Below are 25,760 nucleotides of genomic sequence, written 5' to 3' on the forward strand. Positions count from 1 at the left end.
AAGTCCATCCTTTAGAATAACTTCATTACATGAAGCCTTCATCCTGAAAACTGGGAAATACCATGTGTTAAAGATACAACTCTCCATGGCGGTATATAATATTACTCTTAAGGCAAAATAACTTTCCTGTTAATCCCCTTTAAGAGTTGCTTGCATTCTTTTAATATTCCACATAAAGTTAAACAATCTGTTTAGAACTAATACCCTTTCACCTTCTTGAATTTCTCCTGTATAGGTAAGTGTTAATTAACTCTTGGTTTGGTCCCTCAGTCACTTATGGAAAGGGGTAACAAGTAGTGGAATTTGCACTGGATACTCTAAAATGCTATACACAATCAAATGCTTAGTAAAAACCTATTAACCTATACCCTTATTTTTTTATAAGTGGAGTTAGTGGTAAGTTAAACAGGTGTTGCTCTTTAATGGCATGTAACTGTACCTAAAATGTTTGATGACTTAATGAAAATAATCTTTGTGACAAGCCATTACATTTTATTTGAAGTGCATTAAAACTAATATTTTAATCATCATTATGAACAAACTGTGCCCCTGTACTAAACCTTACTGATCAACTAACTGTTCTTACTTGGTTCATCCTACCCTCCTCTTCTCAGTAATCAAGTTCATTTTCTTAATAACAACTTACCTTGTCCTTCTATACTATTACTTACATCTTCAGAATCTCATTAAGGAGACTACTTTTACTAATATATTGTATAATTTCAGCTCCTACTTTTCTTTATGACTACTTGTATAGTAATATATTGTATAATTCAGCTACCATCTTTTTCTTTTTGATGTATCGCAACTACATTTTGTATTGTACTAATTATATCTGTATATTTTGCACTATGTTATGAACAAATGACCTCTTTGATTATTCTCTGTACTGCACCTGCAATGTTCATTGTATACATTCATTTTTGTATATGTGATTTTGTTTGTTTCCTCGGAGCTTATCTCCCTGGGCCTCTACTGAAAATGGACATATATCCAATTAGACTAGCCCGGTCAACAAATGTAAAATAAATAAAATAAAATAAATAAATCATTATGTTAAATCTGATGTGAGTGGAGACATCCTCTGTAACACACTGGACTGAACATTGAATGGCATTCAGGTGACTCAGCAATCCATACTTTCCTAGGTATCTCCCCCATACCATCATGCACCTCTCTGCTCTGCATCACTAGATACTTGTTACCATTTAATGTGCTCAGATTATCTCACATATGGCACCAGGCTACTTTTCTTATTTTTTTGGTGAAGAATTCAGGTCACAAGGGACTCAACATAAATTATGTTTTCCTGACAGTTCTTGTAATTCCTTTTACATTAGACCATTTTTAAACTGTTGCTTTTCCTGTCAGCATTTATCTTTCCTCATTTTGAGGCTTGGAACGCCTTAACAGTTCTGGTATTTGCTTAATGAAGACTGTTATATCGCTATGGTAAATGTATAACTTTCATTTGTAGGCAGGCTTTAAGCAGTGATAAATACAAGTTATCTTGCAAATCTACAGTCAACAGCTAAGGGTCAAGGTGAGTGATAAGGGAAAGGTGAGAAAGGTTGTGGTCTGGATCAGCTGTGAAGTACAGAAACAGAAAAGTGTTTTTTTTATTTACTCCATGGTCTAGTGATCTCATGGTTTGTCACATGAAAAAAGAGGACAAAGCCACTGACAAAGGGAATGCATTGAGCTCTGACAGGACAAAAAAGCTGTCTGGAGTTCTTAAAATGTCCAGACTGACTATATCATGGTTTAACAGAACATGACTTGCCTATTTAGAATAGAATGAATGCCTGTAATCAGTTATTTATGACTTTTGAATCATATTTCATCACTTAGGAACACTGAAGTGTTTTGTTTTTCTAGGCTGTATTAATCAAAAATAAAAAAATATTGCAAAAATATAGAATGTTAAACTGAAGCTACACTGATAAAAGTATATAGTGCTTACAAAACGCAATGACTTGTGACATAAAAAATGCTTCATATGTATTCCTACACCATTTTTATGTTAAGAAATCTAGACACTGCAAGTTTTACAGAAAAGTTGCAAATGATTACAAAATTCATCACAGAATTTTGAAAGATCTGGCTTACAATGCTGTGAAATATTTTGAACTTCTCATGTTGCTGTTCCTTACCTGCCATGGCTTATAATCATGAATGTTTGCACATGTCCCATTATAAAATGGCCCTTGTCCAGGAATACACACACTCAGGTCATATAGAGCATGTGCGGCAGCATACACTGCATTGTACACATTACAGGTGACTCGCAGATCAGATACGTCTGTGTAAGGATTTTTAAGTGTTTCCAAGGTCTCTGTCCCGGTGCAGAGCTTAGCTGTTGCATCTGGTGTTTCAACTGTTTGGTTGTTGTCAGAAAGGTGCCATACACAACCAAAAGCTTCTTTCCAGAATGTTCTAACAAAGATGTCCTCTGGGTACCTTGTTGGGCTAGTTCTTAGCAGAAACTTCTCAAGTCCAGAAATTTGACATCTTCGGATTGCAAACCCTATTGTGCCTTTTAGAAGCTGTATGTACTTTGGATGGGAAAGGCTGGAGGAACTTGACCAAGACTCACTGGCAATCCAAAGTTTTCCAGTTATGTTTTTTCTAGAAATTTCCTCAATTACTGGTATCATATAGGAATCAAAGCAGAACATCACAATGGCACTTGCAGATGATTTTTCAATCATGTCAACAATTAGTTTGGTTTTCTTTTCAGAGTACAGTAAGGGAATAGTTTCATCAAAAGCAATACAGCTCCCAGCCTTGATAAGCTCTTCTTTAAGGATTCGGATCCCCTCTTTTCCATACTCATCATCTTCTGCTAGCAATCCCACCCATGTCCAGCCAAAATAAGTCACCAACTGGGTAAGACCTTGGGCTTGAAACTCATCACTTGGGATGGTTCGGTAAAATGATTGATACTGCTGTCGGTCATTCAGGAGTGGAGTTGTTGCAAAATAACTGATCTGTGGAAGAAAAAGCATTTTGGTTAAAATAAAGTTAAAAAATACTGAACAGCAATAATTCACTCCATGGTGCTCAATTTACTTAAAGTCTTTAATTCAGAAATAAACTCATGGTTTTTTTTCTCTACTGAATGAACAAATAAGGATATAACTACAACTACATTTTGTCAGATGCACAACTTTTCTGCACTAGATGAACTGGAGCTAGTGATTTCCTCACTTGCTGAATGCCAAAAAACGGTAAATCCACTGCATAATCAAGTCATAGCTCTAATAGCAGCATCACGCTGTTAAGGTTGGTGTATTGAGTGTTGAACTGAACTCTGAAAATCATAGAAAATACAAGGCAGCTGATCCCTGTGGCCATTTATGTCTTGCACATACCCCCTTAGACCTTACTTCTGTTATCAAAGAGCAATAGGCTGTTCATACCAGGGGGTGTATTCATGGATACCCATCCAGTTGTCTAACTCTTTTTCAGAGGAAGGTAGTGTGTTACGTTGGTTAATTTGAGCTGGAATAATAGTAACTCAGATCAAGTCAAATCACACTATATACTTTATCATTCAGATTAATAATTGTTATTCTTATTTTGATATTTCACAACTGGACTGCTGTTTACCTGCCTTTTGGTCAAAGTTTAGTAATAATTAAAATGGCTGCCCCTTCTGGAATAGCAGCAGCAGTGTAATTCCACAGCTCTGAAGCCTCCGGGATAAAAGCCAATCTTTTGGTGTTTCAGAGGTTCTCTGAAGTATAGCTTTTGACTGTGCAATTATAGCTTAGTCATATTGCATGGCAAAGGTACAACTGGTCTACTGTGAATGAATTTGGAAAATGTACAATTGATTCTGATGTGGGACTTGGCTATCACTGTGACCCGAGGTATGTCCAGAGGATCATCAGCATGTGGCTGTCCTGTAAAACAGAGTGCCCACAATCCACTGGTTATAATGATACATGGCTGACAGACAAATTAAGCCAGGTGTTAGTCACTATGTTAGTAGCAAAACAAGCAGCTGCTAACCTGGCCTTCTAAATATATGTTCTAGAAGCTGTTGTGGGAGAGCAGATGTTTTAAGTTCATTCATATATTTAGGAACACCAGGCAGCCATCCATGAGCTACAAGACAGTGTCAAGTGCATCACAAGTAGAAAGTGAAGATGCAATTTTGCTGGTTGGTCTGAAAACAGGGCTTGAAGAGAAAGATGTAGTGCTGTTTCTGCACAGTGAATGGAAGTTTGCTGCACATCTGCCTGAACAGGTAATTAGTGAGAGGGCGCATAGATCACTAAAGCCACTTTCTAGGCAGACTGGACCACCTAGTTGAGTCATTTTTCATCTGTTTTGCTTTATTGCTTTGCAAGGCATAATGTGGAATTTTAAATTGATCCCTGAACTAGTGTCTGTCATCTCTCAACCTCAACTCAAACTTGAAGAGCAAAAGAAAAAAAAATGCTGATCTCACCTGAAAATGCTTTTATAGTTGCACATGCATTTACCTCATACTAACGTTAACTGCTCAACTGAGCCATAAAAGCAGTATTGGCATTTATTTATGCCAGTAATGTACTCATACACTGTGGGACCCTGACAATTATGCCTCCTGACTGCTTGCATCTTGGGCAGGCCTCCACCACCACACACACTCACACACACACACATACCTCTCAACTGTCCAGATTTTTGCAGAATGTCTAGATTTTTGCCTCTTATTTTTGGTTCATTCCTCATAAAATTTGTAGTCACTAAATGTTAGAAAAATCTATATATTCACATATGTGCTGCCCAGAAAATATATTTACATACATGCTGCCTAGAAAAATATATATTTACATATATGCTGCTTAGGAAAATGTGTATTCAAACATTCAGACATATATAAGTTGTGTGGTCAGATATATAGAGAAATGTGTGCTTTAGACAGGAATAAATGTGCTCAAATCTATATAGGGAACAAAGGTTGAAAAATAGTATGATATGTAATGCATTTAATTCTGTTTTACTAGAATAATAGTAGAAATAAACTCGCATATTATTGCTTGAAGCATAAGCTGCAGTGTAATTAGAAATTTGGCCTTGGCAGCGTTCGCCTGGCTCATGTCTGTCAGTAAAGATTATTTTGCAAAGTTAGAAAATAATAAATCTGTCTGCATGTGTATCTTTTCCTGCTTCCACCAGAAGAATAGCCTTGTGCGCACTATCAGAGATAGTGTCCAGCTGGAAAGGGACAAAGAGAAGCATTAAAGAAGACATGCACCCATTGTATTCGAACTAATCTAAGAGCCTTGAATTGGCTACATCCTCGGAAGGACATTGTGACCGACCAGGTGCTTTGCAAGGCTGTAATATTCTCATGGGAAAAAGATTTTTGAAAAACACCATCTCAGCACTTTTTCATAAGTTACTATGATGTAAAGACCCTGTCACTGACCACGTCAGTGAGGTGGGCAAAGCTGATAGTAAAACCTATAAAATGTAATATGTTTCACTAATAAAGCTAGACAAAATTCTGTACAAGTTTGTGTATGGTTTTTTGCCTCCTAATGTACATTAGAGTATAAGATACTTGAGTTCTCCTGCATTACTGTTTGTTATTGACTGACATTGTTTTAATGCCAGATGAATTTTACAGTCTGACTTTAACAAATTTATTTAACATTTTGGTCCTAATCGTGCCGGAATTCCCTTGGTAAGCTGCAGGTCACAGAGTGCATGAGTGCTGATAAATCTAGGAGAAGCTGCCGAAAAAAATGGTTCTTCTTAAAGTGAAAAGACCTCCGACTGAATTGTTGTGTGTAAAGAGGCTGTCCACTTTCTGATCTGTGGCTGAAAAGCGGAAGACTGGGCCCCAAGGAAAAAAGACAGTCAAAGCAGGAGGCTCAGGTAAGAAGAATTTCCCTCTTTGTCTTTGTTTTAGATCAGGGACCAGGTTACACTGTGCTATTGCTAAGGTTTGTGATAGCAGGGAGAGAGAGAGTCGAAGTATTGTATCTTGAGTCATAGATCAGGGAATAACAAAGCAAAGTAAACAGTCATTCTAGACACTACTGTGGATATGGGGAAATAAGATACCACGTGGTACAAGAGAAGGGTTACGTAACAGTCTTTTTAAGACATGGGAAATCAGTGCACTAAGAGATCACGAGATCCGCCCCTAACGGATAATGTGAAGCATATGCAATTGCAGTAAGCAGATAATGTGAGATATTTTGCAAAATGTGTTAACAACTATAAATTTGATAGTAAACTAGATAAACTTTCACTAGTTAAACTCCTTAAACAAGCTTTAATCTGATGCAGGGCGTCAGGCAAAAGAAAAACAGCACCAACTAGGCATACCTCAAGCACATAGGTGGATTGAGGAAGCAAATTGTAAAAAACAGAAGCTTAAAAAATTCTGAAACATTTTTAGACAACAGAGTGAAAGGTCTAACAGACAGAATCTCTAAAAAATGAAAACTTAGAGCAGACTGGACTTGCATTAATTAATGCATACAACAGGAAAATGAGACAGTAGATGGATATTATGCTAGATCATTAAAATGCTTAAAACAACAATTAATAAATACATTTTTAAAAGGTTGCATTGCCTCTGTTAGTAGTTTTATTACAAGGCATATGATAAATCACTGAACAAGCAGGCTGTAAGCCTTACTTGAGTATGCTAGACGTACTGAAAGACACTTTAATAGTAAAGGAAAAAAGGCACAAGTCTTCACTGCTGAAGACGGAGCTGAAGTATTTGTATTACAGTCAGGTAAAAAGGGCATCTAGCTAGGGACTATAAACAAAATAAGAAAGCAATGACAGAAGATAAAGGAGATGTGGACTGACTATATGATAGTGATAATAACCAAAAATCATCAGGAAAGGTTAATAAACAAAAAGAAAATGTGAATGTAGTAGAGGGAATAGAGGAAGTACAAACAGATGTAGAGGATAAAAATGAAAATAAAATTTTAGATTTAGCATTGTTGAGCCTGGAGCTCTACCTAGCAAATACAAAACCAGAAGTAACACTTCTGGTGGAGGGAAGAAAGGTCAAATTCCTGTGTGACTCAGGAGCGCCACGGACTTTGATACACCTCCAAGTTACCAAAACATTCTGAATCACCTGATTATATATTAGTAAAAGCAGCAAATGGACAGCTATACAGGGAACCACTTTCCCATAATATAGCAATAACTGACCCTGTTTCAGGTATGACTCAGAAAAGTAAAATTGTAGTTTCTGCAAAATATCCAGTAAACTTACTGGGAAGAGACCTTGTGCAGATATTTGGCATAGCAGTAGTTCCTACCATGCAGGGTATGGAAGCACAAAGACAAATGGATGCTCTTGTGGTGTGATCAGAGGGTGAAGCCTATTATTGGTACAGCCAGGACCTAGTTATGATTGGTCCAGGGGCAGTAACCAAAGAACTGATAAACGTAGCCATCAGTAAGGTACCCTCCCTTGACACTGATCAGCAGCACTTGTTACATTGTACTCCATACTACTGTAGCACACCAGGACCTGATAAGGAATATAAGTAAAAATCCTGCTGACATTAATATTACAAACTTTATGCTGGGATACTGAGGGAAACAGTGTAGTAAGCTGTTCATTACCTCAGGAGTTCATGAGATTGTATAAGTCCAATAGACTGCCACATGTCAGCTTGACAAAAACAAAAGTGTTAAATGGGCAGACTTAGAAAAAAAGGTAACAAAATGGGAAAACAGACTGATTTAAAAATGTCAGGACAAGGGATATAAAACAAAACTGAATTGGTTGACACAGACACATACAGCTGTACACTTGCAATCTAGTAAGGACAGCTGATTAGCATTTTATTAAAAGAAAAGAAGAGGCCTTGTGTAAAATTCCAACAACTCTGTGGTCAACAGGCAAGTTAAATGTAGGGCTTATTCAAGCAGCAGGACCAGTTACAATTACCCCAAAGTCAGCTTTTAGACCACAGAAAAGACAATACATTTTGGAAAAGAATGCAAAAGTAAAAATTAAGCCTATAATAAGCAGCATTACTCAAAAGGAGTACTGGTAGAATCTCCTGATTCACCATGTGATACACCCCTATTTCCTGTTAAAAAAGCAAACGGGGAATGGCAGATGGTACAAGATTTATAAGCTGTAAATAATGCAGTAATACCTAGAGCACCCACGGTGCCAGACCCACATACCTTGTTAAATGATTTAAAGCCACAACAGAAGTATTTTACTGTGGTAGATATAAGCAATGCTTTCTTTTCAATACCTATACATCCTGATAGTCAATATTGGTTTGCATTTACATTTCAGGGTAAAAGGTATACATATACTCGACTACCACAGGAATATTGTGAGAGCCCAATAATATTTGCACAAAAAATGGCTAGCAACCTGGCAGGGTCTACCCCACCAGAAAGTAGTCAAATTTTATTTTATGTAAATGACATCTTGCTAACAGCACCCAGCAGCAGTGCAGGGTGAATACAGTAGCATTGTTAAAATTTTTAGTAATACAAGGACACAAAGTAAACAAAAGTAAGTTACAAACTTTCGGAAAAAAACACAGGTTAGATACCTGGGATATGTGATATTCAATAAAGGTAAAATACTAGATAGTGGGAAAGAGAAAAGAGAAAAAAAAAAAAAACAGCAATTTTGCAAGCACCCAAACCAACAACTAAAAAAGAAATAATGTCTTTCTTAGGTACAACTAATTTTTGTTAAAGCTGGGTACCAAATTATTTTACGATACAGAAACTGTGAGATCACAGGACAAAATTGCTTTATTTTTACCTGTCACACAAAAAGGAGTTGTATGTTTCTACAAAAGTAATACCCTCCAGGTGGGCTGGAGTAATGGTAATATAACAATGTCTTATAAATGTTACATTAAAGTCAAAAGTGGGGGTACTGTTTGTGATACTAACCATGATTCATATCTGAGTTCAATGAAAACTACATTAAATGCAGTATGTGACAATCCAGTCTTAACTAAGCAATTGTCTATTAAGAATAGAAAAATGTTTCATGCAGGGATAACGTATTAGTACCAAAGTAATGATTTTATTTGTGGGAAAAAGGCATATAAATGGTTACCTGAGAATTGGTCCGCAGTTGTTTTTGGGTTATCTGGTTTCAGCAATAAGACATACTGCAGAATTACCTTTGGGTAAGATACGAAATGTAAGGAAAACAGCTCGAGAATCTGAAGGTCCAGTGAAAAAAACCTGTGAATCCAGTTGGTAAAATCGAAGCTGGTTGAAAAGGCCATAATTCAGTGAAAGACAAAAGTAAATTGACTCATATGAACTTGGGCAACAGTGTTATATCCAGGGCAGGAATACCACCAGCCTATGGAGCAGTCAAATCGATCTGGGAGCTGAGGAAGCTGTCAAGAAGTCATGAGCAATGCAACTTTTTCCACCCTAGAATTGGTGACTAATGAACTGAATGCAATAAAAACTGTTGTGCTACAAAATCGAATGGCTCTTTATTTCACCCTAGCGGCAAGAGGTGGTACACGAAGAAAAATGCTGTGCGCATTCCAGACAACCAACATGAAATCAATGACCACCTAGAGGTAATTCAGCAAGTATCAGCAATGACTAAACCAGGCCCAAACCCACTGGACGGACTTTTCCAGAATCTGTTTGGGGGTGGGGTTCCATCCTATTAAACATTTAATTGCTATTTGTGTGGGTATACTCCTAATAGGAGCATGTGTTTACTGTGAAATTCCCTGCATGAAAAGATTAATCAAAAATTTGTTGATATATCTGCTACTGAAACTTTTACAAAGTGTTGAAATTAAAAGATTAATTTCAAATGATGCTTTTCTGGAATATAAAACCAATGACTAACTTAGCTGAAAGTCCTTGAAAGGAAAAGGCTAAGGAATGAAATGATACTGTTTATGTTTCAAATAGAATGAAATGCATTAACAGGAGGGAGAATGTTAGAAAAATATATATATTCACATATGTGCTGCCCAGAAAATATATTTACATACATGCTGCCTAGAAAAATATATATTTACATATATGCTGCTTAGAAAAATGTGTATTCAAACATTCAGACATATATAAGTTGTGTGGTCAGATATATAGAGAAATGTGTGCTTTAGACAGAAATAAATGTGCTCAAATCTATATAGGAAACAAAGGTTGAAAAATAGTATGATATGTAATGCATTTAATTCTGTTTTACTAGAATAATAGTAGAAATAAACTCATATTATTGCTTGAAGCATAAGCTGCAGTGTAATTAGAAATTTGGCCTTGGCAGCCCTGGCTCATGTCTGTCAGTAAAGATTATTTTGCAAAGTTAGAAAATAATAAATCTGTCTGCATGTGTATCTTTTCCTGCTTCCACCAGAAGAATAGCGCACTATCAGAGATAGTGTCCAGCTGGAAAGGGACAAAGAGAAGCATTAAAGAAGACATGCACCCATTGTATTCGAACTAATCTAAGAGCCTTGAATTGGCTACATCCTCGAAAGGACATTGTGACCGACCAGGTGCTTTGCAAGGCTGTAATATTCTCATGGGAAAAAGATTTTTGAAAAACACCATCTCAGCACTTTTTCATAAGTTACTATGATGTAAAGACCCTGTCACTGACCACGTCAGTGAGGTGGGCAAAAGCTGATAGTAAAACCTATAAAATGTAATATGTTTCACTAATAAAGCTAGACAAAATTCTGTACAAGTTTGTGTATGGTTTTTTGCCTCCTAATGTACATTAGAGTATAAGATACTTGAGTTCTCCTGCATTACTGTTTGTTATTGACTGACATTGTTTTTTAATGCCAGATGAATTTTACAGTCTGACTTTAACAAATTTATTTAACACTAAATAATACTAAATAATGACAGGCATTTGAGTTTCAGACTTCATATCATTGATAAAATATATAATAATGTAATATCTGTCATTTTAACAACTTTCTAAGTTTATAGGAGCAATATTTGTCCCTAGTTTTTGGCCTTTGTTTGTCCCCCCATTTTTTCAGGGTTTGTCCAGATTTCTTGTGCCGAGAGGTTGAGAGGTATGCCCCCCCCACACACACACACACACACATCCTAGTTATAGCTGTTTGCTGTACCTATTTACTTGTGAATTTAAAATAAGTTTATAAGGTTGACAGATATATGTGATGGACTGTTATGATGGTTTTCTCAATCATTTAAAAAAATATGTTCTTAAAGTATACATTCACAGTTAAATGCATCATTGCACTTAGCATAAGTGCTGAAATGCCTTTTTTGCAAAAATATAATCTAGTCAATGTGGAGTATTTTAATAAACACTTCATAAAGTTGCTTGTTGAAGGGTGGCCACGATGGTGCAGCAGTTAGCATTACCACCTCACAGTGAGAGGTTTTTTGGTTCGATTCTCGGCTGGGGTTCCTTCTGTACAGAGTCTGCATGTCCTCCCTGTAGTCATGTGGGTTTCTTTCAGGTGCTCCAGTTTCCTTCCACATCACAAAGACATGTTGTAGGTGGATTGGACACTCTAAATTGGTCCTAGGCATGAGTGTGTGCCTTCTGGGTGCCATGCTGGCAACTTAACACCATAAAAACTCCACTACCAATCATGAGCAGACCTATGATCTGCTGTGGTGACCCCTAACCAGGAAAAGCCATAAGAAGATGAAGCTTTTTTTATTAAAACACATCTGCATAATTTCTTTTTAGCCTTTGGTCACATCACTGGAAGGTTAGTGTGCAAATGCATCCATTGACATAAATGGATATGTCCCTGAGTATTTTATTTAGTCTACTAAAGTCTATGGAAGTATTCACAAGCTAGCCCTCTGGTGATGTCACCTAGGGATAAAGTAAATCTAAAACTTTTGGGATGTTACCACTATAAATTTGAATTTTAAGTAGGAATCACTGAAGATATTTGTAGAATATGTTTGGCTAGCCATAGACAGGAATGTCTTTTCAGCCTTAACTGTGTTGCAAAAGGTAAGTAAACTATCTTTACTGTATACTTTAACCAGCTGTATGCAAACAACTTTATTATATCCACCAAAATTGCAAAAAGTTGACATTCACTAAATAACACAATTTGTTCCATGTAACTTAGGCAGCATTACTGAATAGTAAAGGAATAAACTCTGAGATATACTAGAATTATTACTGAAAATGCAAATAGGCCAGCTATCTGTAATACATATCATTCACACAATGAAAAAAAAAACAAATAAAAAACAGCTCCTTGGAGTACATAACCTTACTGTGAGATTTACAGAGAACATTCACCAAATATAATGGAAATGCATGACTGATCCATTCAATTTGCCACCAGCACTGCAAGTTAGAATTCAGATAACCCTTAAAGCGTTGCTCAAAATATTCCTAATTACCGAAAGACCAGAAGCGCGAATTTCAAAATCCCGATCATTGGGAGTTTGACATTCGCGCTTCTGGTGTTGCGGTATGGTGGAAGGTCAGGTAAGTATCTATGGTTAAAAAGTGTTGGTTAGGGGTTTAGTGTGTAAGTGTGCATTGTGACTGTGATGTGTGTGTGAGGGGCATGTAGGTGTGTGGTGGTGTTTCGTGTTTGTGTATGTAGTGCGACCTTGGAGTTAGAATATTTAAGTAGGGGGAGTGTGGAGGGCACAGCCCCCCACATGGGGGGTGCAGGGGGGCTTGCTCCCCTGCTTGTCTGTAGTTTAGGTTTGTGTGTTTGTGTTCTGGGGGAAGGTGTGTGTATGTGTGTGGTGTATGTTGAGTGTAGTTTTCGGTAGTTTGAATTTCGCTGTTTTGATGTTTTGGTATTTTGGTGTTTCGGGTATTTGGTCTTAGGATTTTGGGCATTGGTAGTTTGGGTTTTCAGGATTTAGTAGTGGTATATATATATATATATATATATATATATATATATATATATATATATATATATATATATATGGGGTTTCATGCACTAGATTGAACAACCACATTGTTGAAAGGCAAATGACTGAGCACAAATGGTTGATCACCCAAAGATTGAAAAACAAAACAAACATGGTTTAAACATGAACATTCTTCATCCCCTGATAATTATATATACTAACTTTGATCTAGCAGTACATTGGAGAAAAGTAAAAGTCCCCAGTCCTCACTCAACTGCAGACTTACACAGAAAAAAAACAGATAGTACATATGATCATCTTCTTTTGACTATATGTACCAACTTTCTTCTCTTTGATAATTGCTATGTTTGACCAATGGCAACAAACCCATATATATGTACATCGTTTCCCCTTCACAAGCTGGAAAGTTACAAAACTTTGAATTGCAAATGGTAGAGATGATAAGCTCAAAGTTTTGAAACTTCAAATAATTTGAATGGAGATCACCATACAGCGTGGAATGGGAAATTTACTGTTTTCCTTACTGTAGTGCAATCTCAGAGTTGGTATATTTACTTAGCAGGGGATGTGGGGGGTGTAGGGGAGACTTGCCCCTGCAATAACATAAAAACATTGTTTTGTTTTTATTTTTTTTTAATTATAATTACGAAGTTTCAAAACTTTGATCTTATGGTCTTGACCATTTGCAGTTTGAAGTTTTGAAACTTTGAGTGTGGGAAGTAGATCCATATACATACACACACACACACACACACACACACACACACACACACACACACACACACACACACACACACACACACACACACACACACACACACACACACACACATGCATAACTATACATATATATATATATATATATATATAGTTATGCATGCATGTGTGTGTGTGTGTGTGTCTGTGTGTGTGTGTGTGTGTGTGTGTGTGTGTGTGTGTGTGTGTGTGTGTGTGTGTGTGTGTGTGTTTGCATTTCAATTGGAACATTTTTTACAATTTTTTTTTTTTTTTTGGAAATGTATACAAGATTTGATTCAAGCTTTTGGAAATATCATGATCACTTAACTGGTTCATGAGCCTATGCATTTTATGAATGTCTGCACTTACAGAATTTTGATATACTAAGGCATTCATGGCTTTATTCTGTGATTTTTTTCAGTTTGCTAAGAAATTAGAGTAATTCAGTTAATATTAGGCAGTGCCCTATTCCATCATATTCCTTTAACAAAATGTATTGCACAGTCCCTGAAGTCCTTGATACACCCTGGATTTGAAGAGAAGATGGGGGCTGGCATAGTAGTTGAGGTGGTTACCTTACAGACATAAAGTACAAGGTTTGATTTTTACCATTGAAGGGAAATTGGCTAGGTTTAAAATGGCCTGCAAAGGCAGCTGGCCTAGTGGTTAATATATGAACCTATATCATAGTTAAGAAGCTGAGAAGCTATTATTTACAAGAAATAGTTACTTTACAAATGGGATACTCTTATTAATGTACTTATTTAGGGAACTTTCAAGATGGCTGCACACTAACTTCAGCTCTCTCAGTGTGAAAACAGAAAATGATAAAAAAGAATGCCATGGAAAGTTTTTTTTTTTTTTGGGGGGGTGGGGTTAAATTCAGCTACTGGCTAGTAAATACTCTATACTCGATGCCAGCAAAGAAGAAAGATGGAAAACCCGGAATACAATCAACCGGAAAGTGTTAAGAGAAAACACTGTAAAGGAAGGATTCTGCAGCTGTTCCTCTAAAAGCAGTTCAAGCTTCAGCATTAGTTCAGGAGATGGCTTCCAGTAATTCAGAGGAAAACAAAATCAGGTGAACTCAGAGGTGATAAGAATAATGAAACTTTGCTTGACTATACTGTGAGGTTGCCAGCCCAGCTATCTGGAATTTTGTAAATAATCATATGTCATTTGTGAATATTAATATGATCCATTGGCTTGTCTTACAAATGTAAGAGAACTATATGTTATGTGGATATTAAACTACTGGTGCAAAAATGTGTGTTGAACTGTATGTTATGTATTGAGCTTCAAGAATGTAACCACAGTGTACCCTACTGGAAAAGAACATAAATGTATATAAACTATATTAATAGCAGAAGTTGGAACATAGAGAGTTAACTTGCAAAACCTCAGGAAAATAAGTTAAAAGTGTTTTACGATGTATTATAAAAAGTTAGTTTTAGTGTGATCTCTGTGTGCTCATAAGGGAAATTGTACTTTACCGTGTGTGTACTTGTCATCCTCCCAATGTGCATGTCCCTCACTGGTGCTAGTGATGAGGATTGAGGCTCCTTGATTACTGGGCCAGTGCAGGGGCATCACATATACCATGGAAAACATAGAAGAAGCTTTAACTAGCTGTTCACATGAACTGGTAAAACTGCAAAAATGAGCAGTTGAAATGAAGAAGTTGGCTAAGTATGAGTTTTTTGAAGAAGAGCTGTTTCAAAATAAACAGTAGAGTTAGAAGACACAGCACACAGAGAAAAACCCAGGATTTTCTGCTGTACCAGAGAAACTTGAAGTAACAGACAGTATTAATTTTATGAAAGCAGAAACAGGCAACTGGATTAGTATTCAACAGCAACATTTGTTAATTGAAAGGGCACATTGAGTGTATGCTCCGAACATGGCAGAGAGAAAGCAGCCAAGAACTGTATTCGTAAAGATGAAATCATACTATCAGAAATAGTTGATCCTGACAAAACTTTGGTAGTAGGACAAAGTATTTAATTTGGAGACAGCTGACTGTTTGTAGGAAATGACTGTTCACTGTACACCAAGCAGAAGAGAAGCAAATTTATCCCAACAAACATGGAATGTCGAGAGGCAGAAGTAAGATTTAAGCTGCTGTATTCAGCTGTCTTCAGAATATTTTTTCCAGGAGGATCAAAGTAAGTTTTGATGCAGAGCAAGCTAAGGAGGAAATAAAAAATATATATATCCAACAAAAAGTGGGCTAGCAAGTAGAAGGGGATTCTTGGTATTTGAACCATGCGCCTACTGCACACAAATCCGGAACTCTAACCACTGAGCTATCTCACCGGTCTTCTCATTCTTCTGATAGTAAGGTTTATACAGAGCCTTTGCCAGTGAAATCTTTTCCAATGCTTGAGAGACAGAAAAAATTACAGGAGCAGACTAGAATAATAAGGAATACCTTGGACTTGAACAAGAGTCTGCTTCTGGGAAATGGAGATAAACAGGAAGAAGACCAGCAACTCTGAAATTAGTGAATTAATAGCAGACTCTAAAGCATCACTCATATTTATGAAATATGGCTTTGCAAGAAAAAGTGGCTGAAAAAGATTGCACTTTTGCTGACTTTGTTAAACATGCGTGATAAGAGACCTTGAGAGACATGTGTACAGTAGTCTCTCCTTTGATAATCACATCACCACAGTAGTCAGGAAATCTTTCTACATGGCGCACCTCATCACAAAATGTTTCTCATCCAGGAAAAAAGATGTCATTGTTCCCGTCTACTCATCACTCATTAGACCCATTATATAGTACAACTCCGCTTTTGGTATGTACCTCACATGGCATCTACAACAACTAGAAAGGCCATAGAAATACCTCACAAAGAGGATTACTGGCCTCAAACAGATGCCCTATGCAGACCATCTAAAAAAACTCCAGCTGTACTCCGTTGCATATCGCCTACTCAGAGGTGATCTCTGACTAACATACAAAGCTATGTCAAACCCAGAGCTGTTGGATGTGCTCCAGTCCCTCCGAGCTACACAGTCTAAGGACCTAAACCTTGTCACCACAATAAACAGAACATGCTGGAGGGATAGATTCCTGTCCCAGAGACTTCCCATACTCTGGAATAAACTACCTATCTATATCAAACAAACTCTTCATTAGCACTCTTCAAGAAAAATCTTGATGAGTGGATGGGAGATAGGAAATTCACCCCAGGGATCAATTCTATGGCTCTGCTCAACAGGGGCACAGGAAAATAATTTTCTTGGATGGTAAAAGCCAGGGTATCTTTTTGGCTAGGCTTATATAGGCACTAGGCCCAGTAGCCTAGTACCTACCTATGAACCTATGAACCTATGTGGGTGGACTGTAAAGCATATACCTACGTTATGGCATTAATGTTTAAAAGGACATTAAAAGGGGAAAAGTAACTGTCAGTAAAACAATTTTTGTTCTTATTAGTATTGCTATAAAATATTTCATGATGTAATCTGCATATTTTATGTAGTAAAGTAGTTTTGTATAGTGTATACACAGGGGTATTTTAAATGAAGGCTAGTCTTTCAGTGACTGCTTTATGCTATAAAACATTACAGTAAACTAGCAGTTTTTTAGTTGTAATAAATATAGGCTTTACAATATAACAAGAGATGAGAATCTGGACAAAAGGAAGTTTAAGTTTGGATGGTGTATTGGAGCAACAGCAAGAGGTTTTCTGGTTTAATTCTCAGCTGGAGAGCATTCTGTTAAGATCCTGCATGCCCTCTCTAAATTTGTGTGACTTTCCTCCAGGTACTCCAGTTTCCTCCCACATTACAAACACATGCTTCTGGAGCCTTTCTACTTGGGCCTCCACTGAAAATTGGCTTCATTCCAAGTTGGACATTCCTGGTAAACAAATGTTAAATAAATATATTTAATGTTAATATGCTGTGATCTTGGCCTGCTGTAGTGGGTTTGGAGTATAAAAGTGCACTGAGTATATTGTTTGTAGAATTAAGATATTTTCTGTGATTTCTACGAGAGTGAATTTTTAGATTAATGCTTCAGGCTTAAGATATAAACAATTTTTTTTGTTAGCAAGTATGCTTTAAAAATAAGACAAAATGATTTAAGCCATGACAAATGCTAAGTTTCTTACAACTGAAAAGATATTAGCTTGTTTTTTTTTTCCATTAGCAAATGTTGAGTGGGAGTCAATAAGTCTGCAACTGAAGGCAGCTGTATATTCTGAGTGAAATTTACAAAAGTTCATTGCTGAGCACTTTTTCATGGAGACAAGCTGTCTGAAGCTGCAAGCAATTAATCTTAAAAGTTCTGAACATTTTTTTTTGCTGAGGATAATGTGAAATTTAAAGGTACAATGACAAACTGTTCAGTGAAAAACAGCAGCCTTCCTACCAGTATTAATCCATTAATGTATTTAACAGAGTAGTGTATAATTTAGCCTGGTTTAAAGATAGCCAATGCATTTTTCTTAGGGTTAAAGCATACAAGCTGTTTATCCACATCTGGGAGGGGACAAGAAATAAGAAGAAAACACACAGAAATCAGTGTAAGTGGGAGCATAGTCTGTGGCATGCACTTTAGCAAGAATAACCTTAATCTTAGGATAGATAATGCTTGTGGCTACAACTGCCAATTTTGGGGCAATTATTGCTATCTGAAGGGTGAAACTTTGTTGAATATGTACATTGTTTTGTGTGTTTGCAGTAATTTAATAGAGGAGGGGGTGTTTTGAAAATGTATTTAATGTTTTGCTTGAGATTTTTTATTAAAACAAAAAGTATGGAAAAGGTAACATAGGATAAAATGGAGATGGGAAGAAATAACTGTATATAAGATCACCCTGCCAAACATTAGAGTGTGCATGTCACACAAATGTTTACAATTTACATTAAAAAAAAACTGTTGTGTATAATAGGTGGGAACAATAACTTTTTTATCATTATGGCTACACTGTTTGTATTATCTTTAAATGTAAATGGCCTTACAGGTATTAAGAAAAAGGAAAGACCAGTGAATAATATTAAGAAATGTAGAACGCACAAAGCAATGCTGCAGTAGACATATTTGGAAAGAAATGAGTGTAAAGTTGACAAAGAAAAGATTTCAGGATGGATATTCAGCAGAATATCCAGGACAAAAGAAATGGGAGTAATTATTGTTATTGTTAGAAGGGCTGCAATAGTGATAGAAGAGGAAAAAAGACAATAATAATAGATACGTGGTACTAAGGGAATGATGGCAAGGGAGGGAGATTACTCTGGCATGTATTTATATTCCATAAAAACTGCTATTATAGTGCTTAAAAATTGGAAATTTTAGGAATATTACTTATAGGTGGGCCTGGAACTTGATTTGCAATAGTGAGGATTTATCAGGGGGATCTAGAAAAGAAAATATCATAAAAGAGGATAAATGTCTGAAGAGATTTAAGAAAATATTTGGTATGGAAGATGTAAATTCAGCAGACTAGAGAAATTATATTTCACAGGAACATTTATAGTTAATTGAAAGCTATGCTATGCATCATGTAATGTTATGAGGTAGTGCCATTAGTGCCAGGGTGATCAAGGCAGTACATCTGTACATATGCCATCATAGCTAACTGAAGTTTTGTAAATAATTTTATTTTATTTGACTATCACACTGATTTGTACAGATATTTGAGTTAAAACATATATTTGTAAAGTTACTTGTGTTAAAAATTCATCAACAGTAGGTCCTGCTGGACAGAAAGAATGTATGCATGTATATTAGAGAACCCTTGAAAGGTGGAAAGTTTGAACTTGTGCTATAGCTTTGTGATACTGTCACAGATCTTAGCAAAGCTCTGTGTGTGTATTGTACCATAATCAGGTGACCAGAGGTGATGTCATCCTCTAACCAGCATCTGGTTTCTTTGAAACTCTTATAGCAGCACTTTGGAACCTGACAGAAAAGATTCTGAGAGGATATATATCTCACACATCCACAGAGAGAGAGAGAGAGAGAGAGATACATCATTTGGCTTTTGCTGTGGTAGGACACTCAGTACACATCAGCTTTTCTTGCTTTAGTAAGTAGTCAGGGAACAGTAACTCTTTAGTTAGTCAGGGAAATTTAGTGAGAATAGTTTAGCATTGTTTTCTGCATCTGTGAAAACTATCCAACTGTATTATTTTTTATATCTCTGTGGTTGAAACTCTGTTGTTTATTGTATTCAGTATTACTATTTATCATTAAGTATTTTAATACTTTTCATTATAGATAGTCCTTTAGAGAATATGTTTAACATCTTGAGAGTACTTATGCTTGTTTTGGTGACACTGTGGCCACTCTTGAAAGCCTTGCTACTTTGATCACATTTTGTCATTTGTATTAGTATTAATTTTACACAATGTAATTAAGTGCCCTTTGTGAGAGTCTTTGGGTAGCTGACTGGTGGCAGCATGATTACTTCAGAGTCTGGGCAGAAAGGGGCACAGCTAGTAAATCTGTGCCAGCTTTTCCCAGGTGTGTATGGATGTTTGTGTGAAACTCAAATATCCAGGTATGTGTATCAGTTACTGGGAACAGGGACACAAAGCTCCAAAGTTGTCAGCATGGAGTTTTGTGTGGGTCTGGAGAGAGAAAGAGTCCAGCTGCAAATCTGGGGTCTGCTTCCTGTGTTCTCTTAAGGGAAATTGTGCTTGGTGCAGGAAGCTACATCTGAAAATACTGTGTGAATCCATCTTTGCTCTTAGTGACCATCCCTCATCAGAGTTAGTCATGAGGACTGAGTCTCCTTGATTGCTGGCCTGGAGTAGGGACCCGTCACAAATCCAATAACTATTTCAGATCATGCACCAGTAAAAGGTAAGATAAAATGCAGGGTAATGAAGTTAAAATGAGACTCTGATGCTTTCCCACCTTCTTGTTAATAAGAAAGTAACTGAAGGAAGGGGTAGTGAAAATTATTTGAGAGCTACTAGGGAAGATAGAAATATCTTCAGAAGTTATAGCAAGTGAATGGAATAAAATGAAAATGGAGTTTAAAAACTTGGTAGAGATAAAAGAGAGAGAGATGGTTAAGATGTAATAGGAATTAATTAGAGGGGCTGGCAAAGGTTAAAGTATTGTAGAATAAGGGGAATCTTACAAAACAAGAAGAGGCACAAATGCATAGTGCGAACGAGAAAATAAAGCAGTATCTGGATAGTATGCACAAATTTAGGAAGATTGCTGTTAAGCAACTATTTTTTTATAAGAACTTCAGAGCACAAAAACATTTAACATAATGCCTTAGGCAGCAGAAAGTAGAAAATGATGTTGCCAATAGGAAAATAACTAGAGATTCTGCAGAGGTTTTAGAGATAGTTCAGAAATTCTATGAAACTCTTTATAAAGAAGAGAGATATGGAAATCAAGAAAGCGCACCAATGGAAATATTTATGGAATACTTAATTATATGCCAAGGTTAAAGGTAGATGATGCTCAAGAAATAACAGTTAAGATAGGAAGAGATGAGATAAAAATAGTGATATATAATCAATCCTAATGAAAGTCCCCAGGAACAGGTGGCATCCATGTGGAAGTTAGGAGAAAAGAAAGTGATAAACTTCTGTAAGATTTTGTTTAACAGTATTTTAAAAGGGTAAGCACCAACATCTTGGAAGGAAGCTGTAGTGTCTGTATTTTCCTTAGGTGGTAAAGATCCATCAGACCCATCTTCATACAGACACATTTCTGTTTTTAAAACATGATTATAAAGCATTCATATCTGTACTACTAAAAGAATGTCAAAGGTGCTGTCAAACTTGATAGATGTGGATCAGTGTGGTTTTGTGGAGGGGAGTCAAACACGTGACAACAGTAAGAGAACAATGATGATCTAGAGGGAAGCAGAATATAAGAAAATATGACTGCTGTTGGTGAGTCTTGGTGCAGAGAAAGCAATCAGTAGAGTAAGCCATGATTTTATGAGAGGGGAATGGAAGAATTTGCATTATCTGATACTATAATAAGATTATTTAGAAGGATATATAAAGGACCAGAGTCAAGAATCAAAGTGGATGGGTTCCTCTCTTATGAATTGTGTTTGAACAGAAGAAACAGGCAGGAGGGTCCTCTTTCCCCTCTGTTAATTATATTAAGAACCAATGGCAAAGGAAATAAGGGAATCACAAATGCAAGGATATAATTGATACAATAATCAAGAAAGTTGGCTTTATTTGCAGATAATGTTATTTTGTATCTGATCAAACCATAAAAATACATCTCAGTGTTGTATACCTTTTGAGACAGTTTCAAGTCTTTTTGGGATATAAAATTAATAAAGGTAAAACAAAGGCTATATCTGTAAATTATGTACCCAGACATTAATTGGTTCAGCACTACTCATATTTATGGTAACACAATAAGATGAAGTATTTAGAAGCATGCATTAAAAATGCTTCTGTTATAGCAGCTAAGGATATGTTGGAAGAGACTAAACAAAAGAGTGTATAAAGTTGAGAAATTGGAAGTTCTTGTTTATGCATATGGATAATAAGATACAAGCAATTAAATTTTTTTAGAACCTTTGATTTTATATATGAGGCAGGTATATTTTTATCAACCAGAGGAGAAGCTGTGGCCAATAATTAACAAAGAGTTGAAGGAATTTATCTGGGGAGGGGAAGACAAAAAGAGTTAAATTGGATAAGGTGGTCCTTCTAATAAAACATGGTGATTTAGAATTACTTGATCTGAAGGGATATTTTAGAGCTACACAATAAAAGCTTGTATATATAACATAAGCAGAGGGTTAAAATTCAAAATGGAAAGGGATGATGATGAAGCAGTGGGGAAGTTCAAAAAACAAAGAGAGAGTGGTACTTTGTATGTAGATATTTAAAGAGAATAATAATAACCAGACAAAATATTCATAAAGTAGCAGAAAGTATTCTAAGAATTAAGCCAACATGAGAATGGAGAAAGGAGATTTTGCAATTAGGGATGACTGCAAGTAAAGGGTCCAGAAAATAGGCAAGGGACTGAAATACACTGGCAAAGGAACCATGGTATTGGCAGCAAATAACTAGAGAGGGAAAGGTAATAGAGTGGTGTAAGACCAAGACTGCATTTGGACTGCATGCTAGAGACTGCCTTCCCTACCAGGGATTGATATCAGAGTATTAGTAAAGAGAAAGGGCTAGGGGAATCTTAAGTGAAAGACCTATGCTTGTGGGATTTTTGTCAAATCTAGAACAGAAGCTGTTGTTAAATGAAGATAATCAGTAGGTCATATAAAATATTGCATGACGGTTATAAGAATCAATAAGAGGAGGTTAGAAACGATTGGGAGGAGAGACTGGAAAGGCAACTTTTAGAGAACAATGGAAGACATATGTATGGCTCCCTAGTATGCAACAAAGTCCAGAAGGTTTAGGACCTTTGCTTGGAAGTGTTTGTATAGGCATTTTTATACCCCAAACAGACTTCATAGAATTTTTCCTTGGGTTGATAGCAAATGTTGGAAGTGTGATGCGGAACAAATGTTTTGGGAGTGTAATATGTTGGCAGATTTAAAAAAACAATTCCTACAGCTTACTCATTCAGAAGTATTGGGTGAGCAAATGGCTGTAACCAAGCATATCATTTTTTGAGCTGGGACACAGGATCTTAATTTCCTAAACACAGTAAGGTCTTAAGTTTAATTCTGTTGGCTGCCAAAAAGAGCAATTACTAGAAAATGGAAATTAAAGTCTAAAATAAATTGCATTTGAAGTAGTGTATATCACAACACAGACAAAATAACTATAAGTGGGTTCTTTAGAAAGGGTAGGTGGAAATTACATAGAAAAATGGAAATTGTAGGAACAATACATGCAGAATATTGTTCAGCTAAAGGAGGGGTGAGGTTTAAGAGAATGAAGGATTTCAGCAATTTATGCAATGTTGGATTGATGATAATTACACAGAAAGAAAATATATGTGATGTATAATGCATGTAAATGGGCAAAATGTAATATGGTTTGTTTTCTTTTCTGTTAATATATGTTTCCCTGTGACTTAAGTGATACTTCAATAGAGGTGTTTAAAAATGTGTTTATTTGAAATACTGGCCAAAGTGTCCAAATAAATGGAAATATATTAATTAAATATGATGAATACCCTCCTAATATATATATATATATATATATATATATATATATATATATATATATGGATTCCATTCACATAGTCGAATTACATTTGGTTGAAAATGATTCTAGGCAGTTCACCTCACTGAAAGTTCACTTGACTGAAAGCTCACTTGGTCAAAGTTCATTTGGTTGAAAATGGAATATAGCCCCTGCCCCACTGCAGTGCAACCCTGGAGTGAGAATATTAAATAAGGGGGGGCACAGCCCCCTCCACATTGGGGGGTGTGGGGGGCATAGCCCCCACATTATGCTAATAGATTTTACTAAATATATATATATATATATATATATATATATATATATATATATATATATATATATATATCAATGCATTTCTAATGGATATACCTTCTTATAACAGTGAATACATTAAAATGATGTGGAGGGCTGTGCCCCCCACACCCCCTTTATTTAATATTCTCACTCCAGGGTTGCACTGCAGTGGGGCACGGGCTATATACCATTTTCGACCAAATAAGCTTCGACCAAGTGAGCTTTCAGTCAAGTGAGCTTTCAGTGAAGTACAATGCCTGGAATAATTTTCGACCAAATGTATGGAATCTATATATATATATATATATATATAGATATAGATATAGATATAGATATAGATATAGATATAGATATATAGTGATTCAATATATGTTTATGCCCCAGCTTAAATCCTCTGTTTTCTAAAATTAAATGTTTCTTTATAACTGCAATAATATAATAATATATGTAGTGTTTTTTTCACCCAGGTATGTATTTAATCTTCTAAACATTTCTGTTGTGGAGTATATAGACTGAAATTCATTAACAATGACATTGTATGCATGGAGTGCTAAATGACAAGCATCTAGAAACATGCCACAGCCCACAGCTGCTCAGAGATGTTATTAGGATCTGCATACCACTGGTAGTCTGAGAAAAGAACCACACAGAAATTTAGTGAGAATATGAGTGTGTGTGTGTGTGTGTGTGTGTGTGTGTGTGTGTGTGTGTGTGTGTGTGTGTGTGTGTGTGTGTGTGTGTGTGCGTGTGTATGTGTATTTACTTATTCAGTTCTTGCTAATAGTTTTTTCTGAGAGGATCTTGCTTTCCTTCTGTTTGAATAAAAACGTTTTACTGTACGATTGGCCTTTCCCTTGTTCTTCACAATACTTATGTTTTAAAAGAATTTAAAACAGAGCTGCATATAAACTGATCTCCCTTTTTAAGAAATAATTGATTTTTATGCTGTAGTTCCATGCTAAATATAGTCAATGCACAGTTTACCTAAGTTAAGCTACTTAATAATAGAGAAAGAATTGCCCCCTGAGCCCTGGTGTTTATATTTCTACCTAGCTATTGCAGACATGGTTAATGAAGTAACCTACTTTACAACTGCCTGCCTTCTCTAGTACAAGGTGACATTTTCATAGGAGATCTGATGGGTCAGAAACAGGGTTGTCTCTCAGACATTGTACTGACATACTGCTGCACTATTTACAGCAAACAGTAACTCTCAAAGATGTTATGTCTGTCTTACCTGAGGATGTAGGTACAGCTCAAGCACCTGAGCCATGGGAACTGCACAGGAAGAAGAAGAATCACCAATGATGGCTGCTGCTGCTGATGGTGATGGAGTGTGCCCATGACAATGGTAGTTTGGGACAGGTACGTCGTTACCTGTCAGCATCCACAGAGTACCATGAAGTGTCCGTGCCACTGTCAGGCAGGTATCATAAATTCTAAATCCCAGAGTAAGGTTTGGTAGGAGAGCTGGATTTTCATTAATCTCTTCAATAGCAAACACCATGCTTTGAACCCAACGGTATGCTCTGAAACTGAAACTATAAATTATTTTCACAAAAATTATACAAGAATATCTCTGTCATCATGGAGAAAACATAACCATAAACATAACATCACTATTTCATTTTTATAACATTCTGGGCTAGAAATGTGGTTATTTTTTTCTATGAACAGGTAGTCTTTGGTTATAAAATAATAGTCTGCTACAGTAAAGTAGAGTGAAGTCTTCAGAGCCTGATGGATTTCTGTCATGTTTTTGGA

The 25,760-nt window shown here is 36.2% G+C and overlaps 1 protein-coding gene across 1 annotated transcript in view; it reads right to left on the reverse strand.

The window, feature by feature from the left end:
- The window catches only part of LOC122806093 (extracellular calcium-sensing receptor-like), a 327,999-nt gene that overhangs the window by 301,587 nt on the left and 652 nt on the right, over window positions 1-25,760 (reverse strand). Inside the window, exons 2-3 of the mRNA XM_044076330.1 lie at window positions 25,234-25,537; window positions 2,154-2,990 (exon numbers count right to left, since the gene is read on the reverse strand). Coding sequence (XP_043932265.1) covers window positions 2,154-2,990; window positions 25,234-25,537 — 1,141 coding nt within the window. The remainder of the gene's footprint in view (window positions 1-2,153; window positions 2,991-25,233; window positions 25,538-25,760) is intronic.

This window comes from Protopterus annectens, chromosome 7.part0 (assembly GCF_019279795.1).
Source record: "Protopterus annectens isolate FY-2018-M chromosome 7.part0, PAN1.0, whole genome shotgun sequence".
NCBI classification, from domain to species: Eukaryota; Metazoa; Chordata; order Ceratodontiformes; family Protopteridae; genus Protopterus; species Protopterus annectens.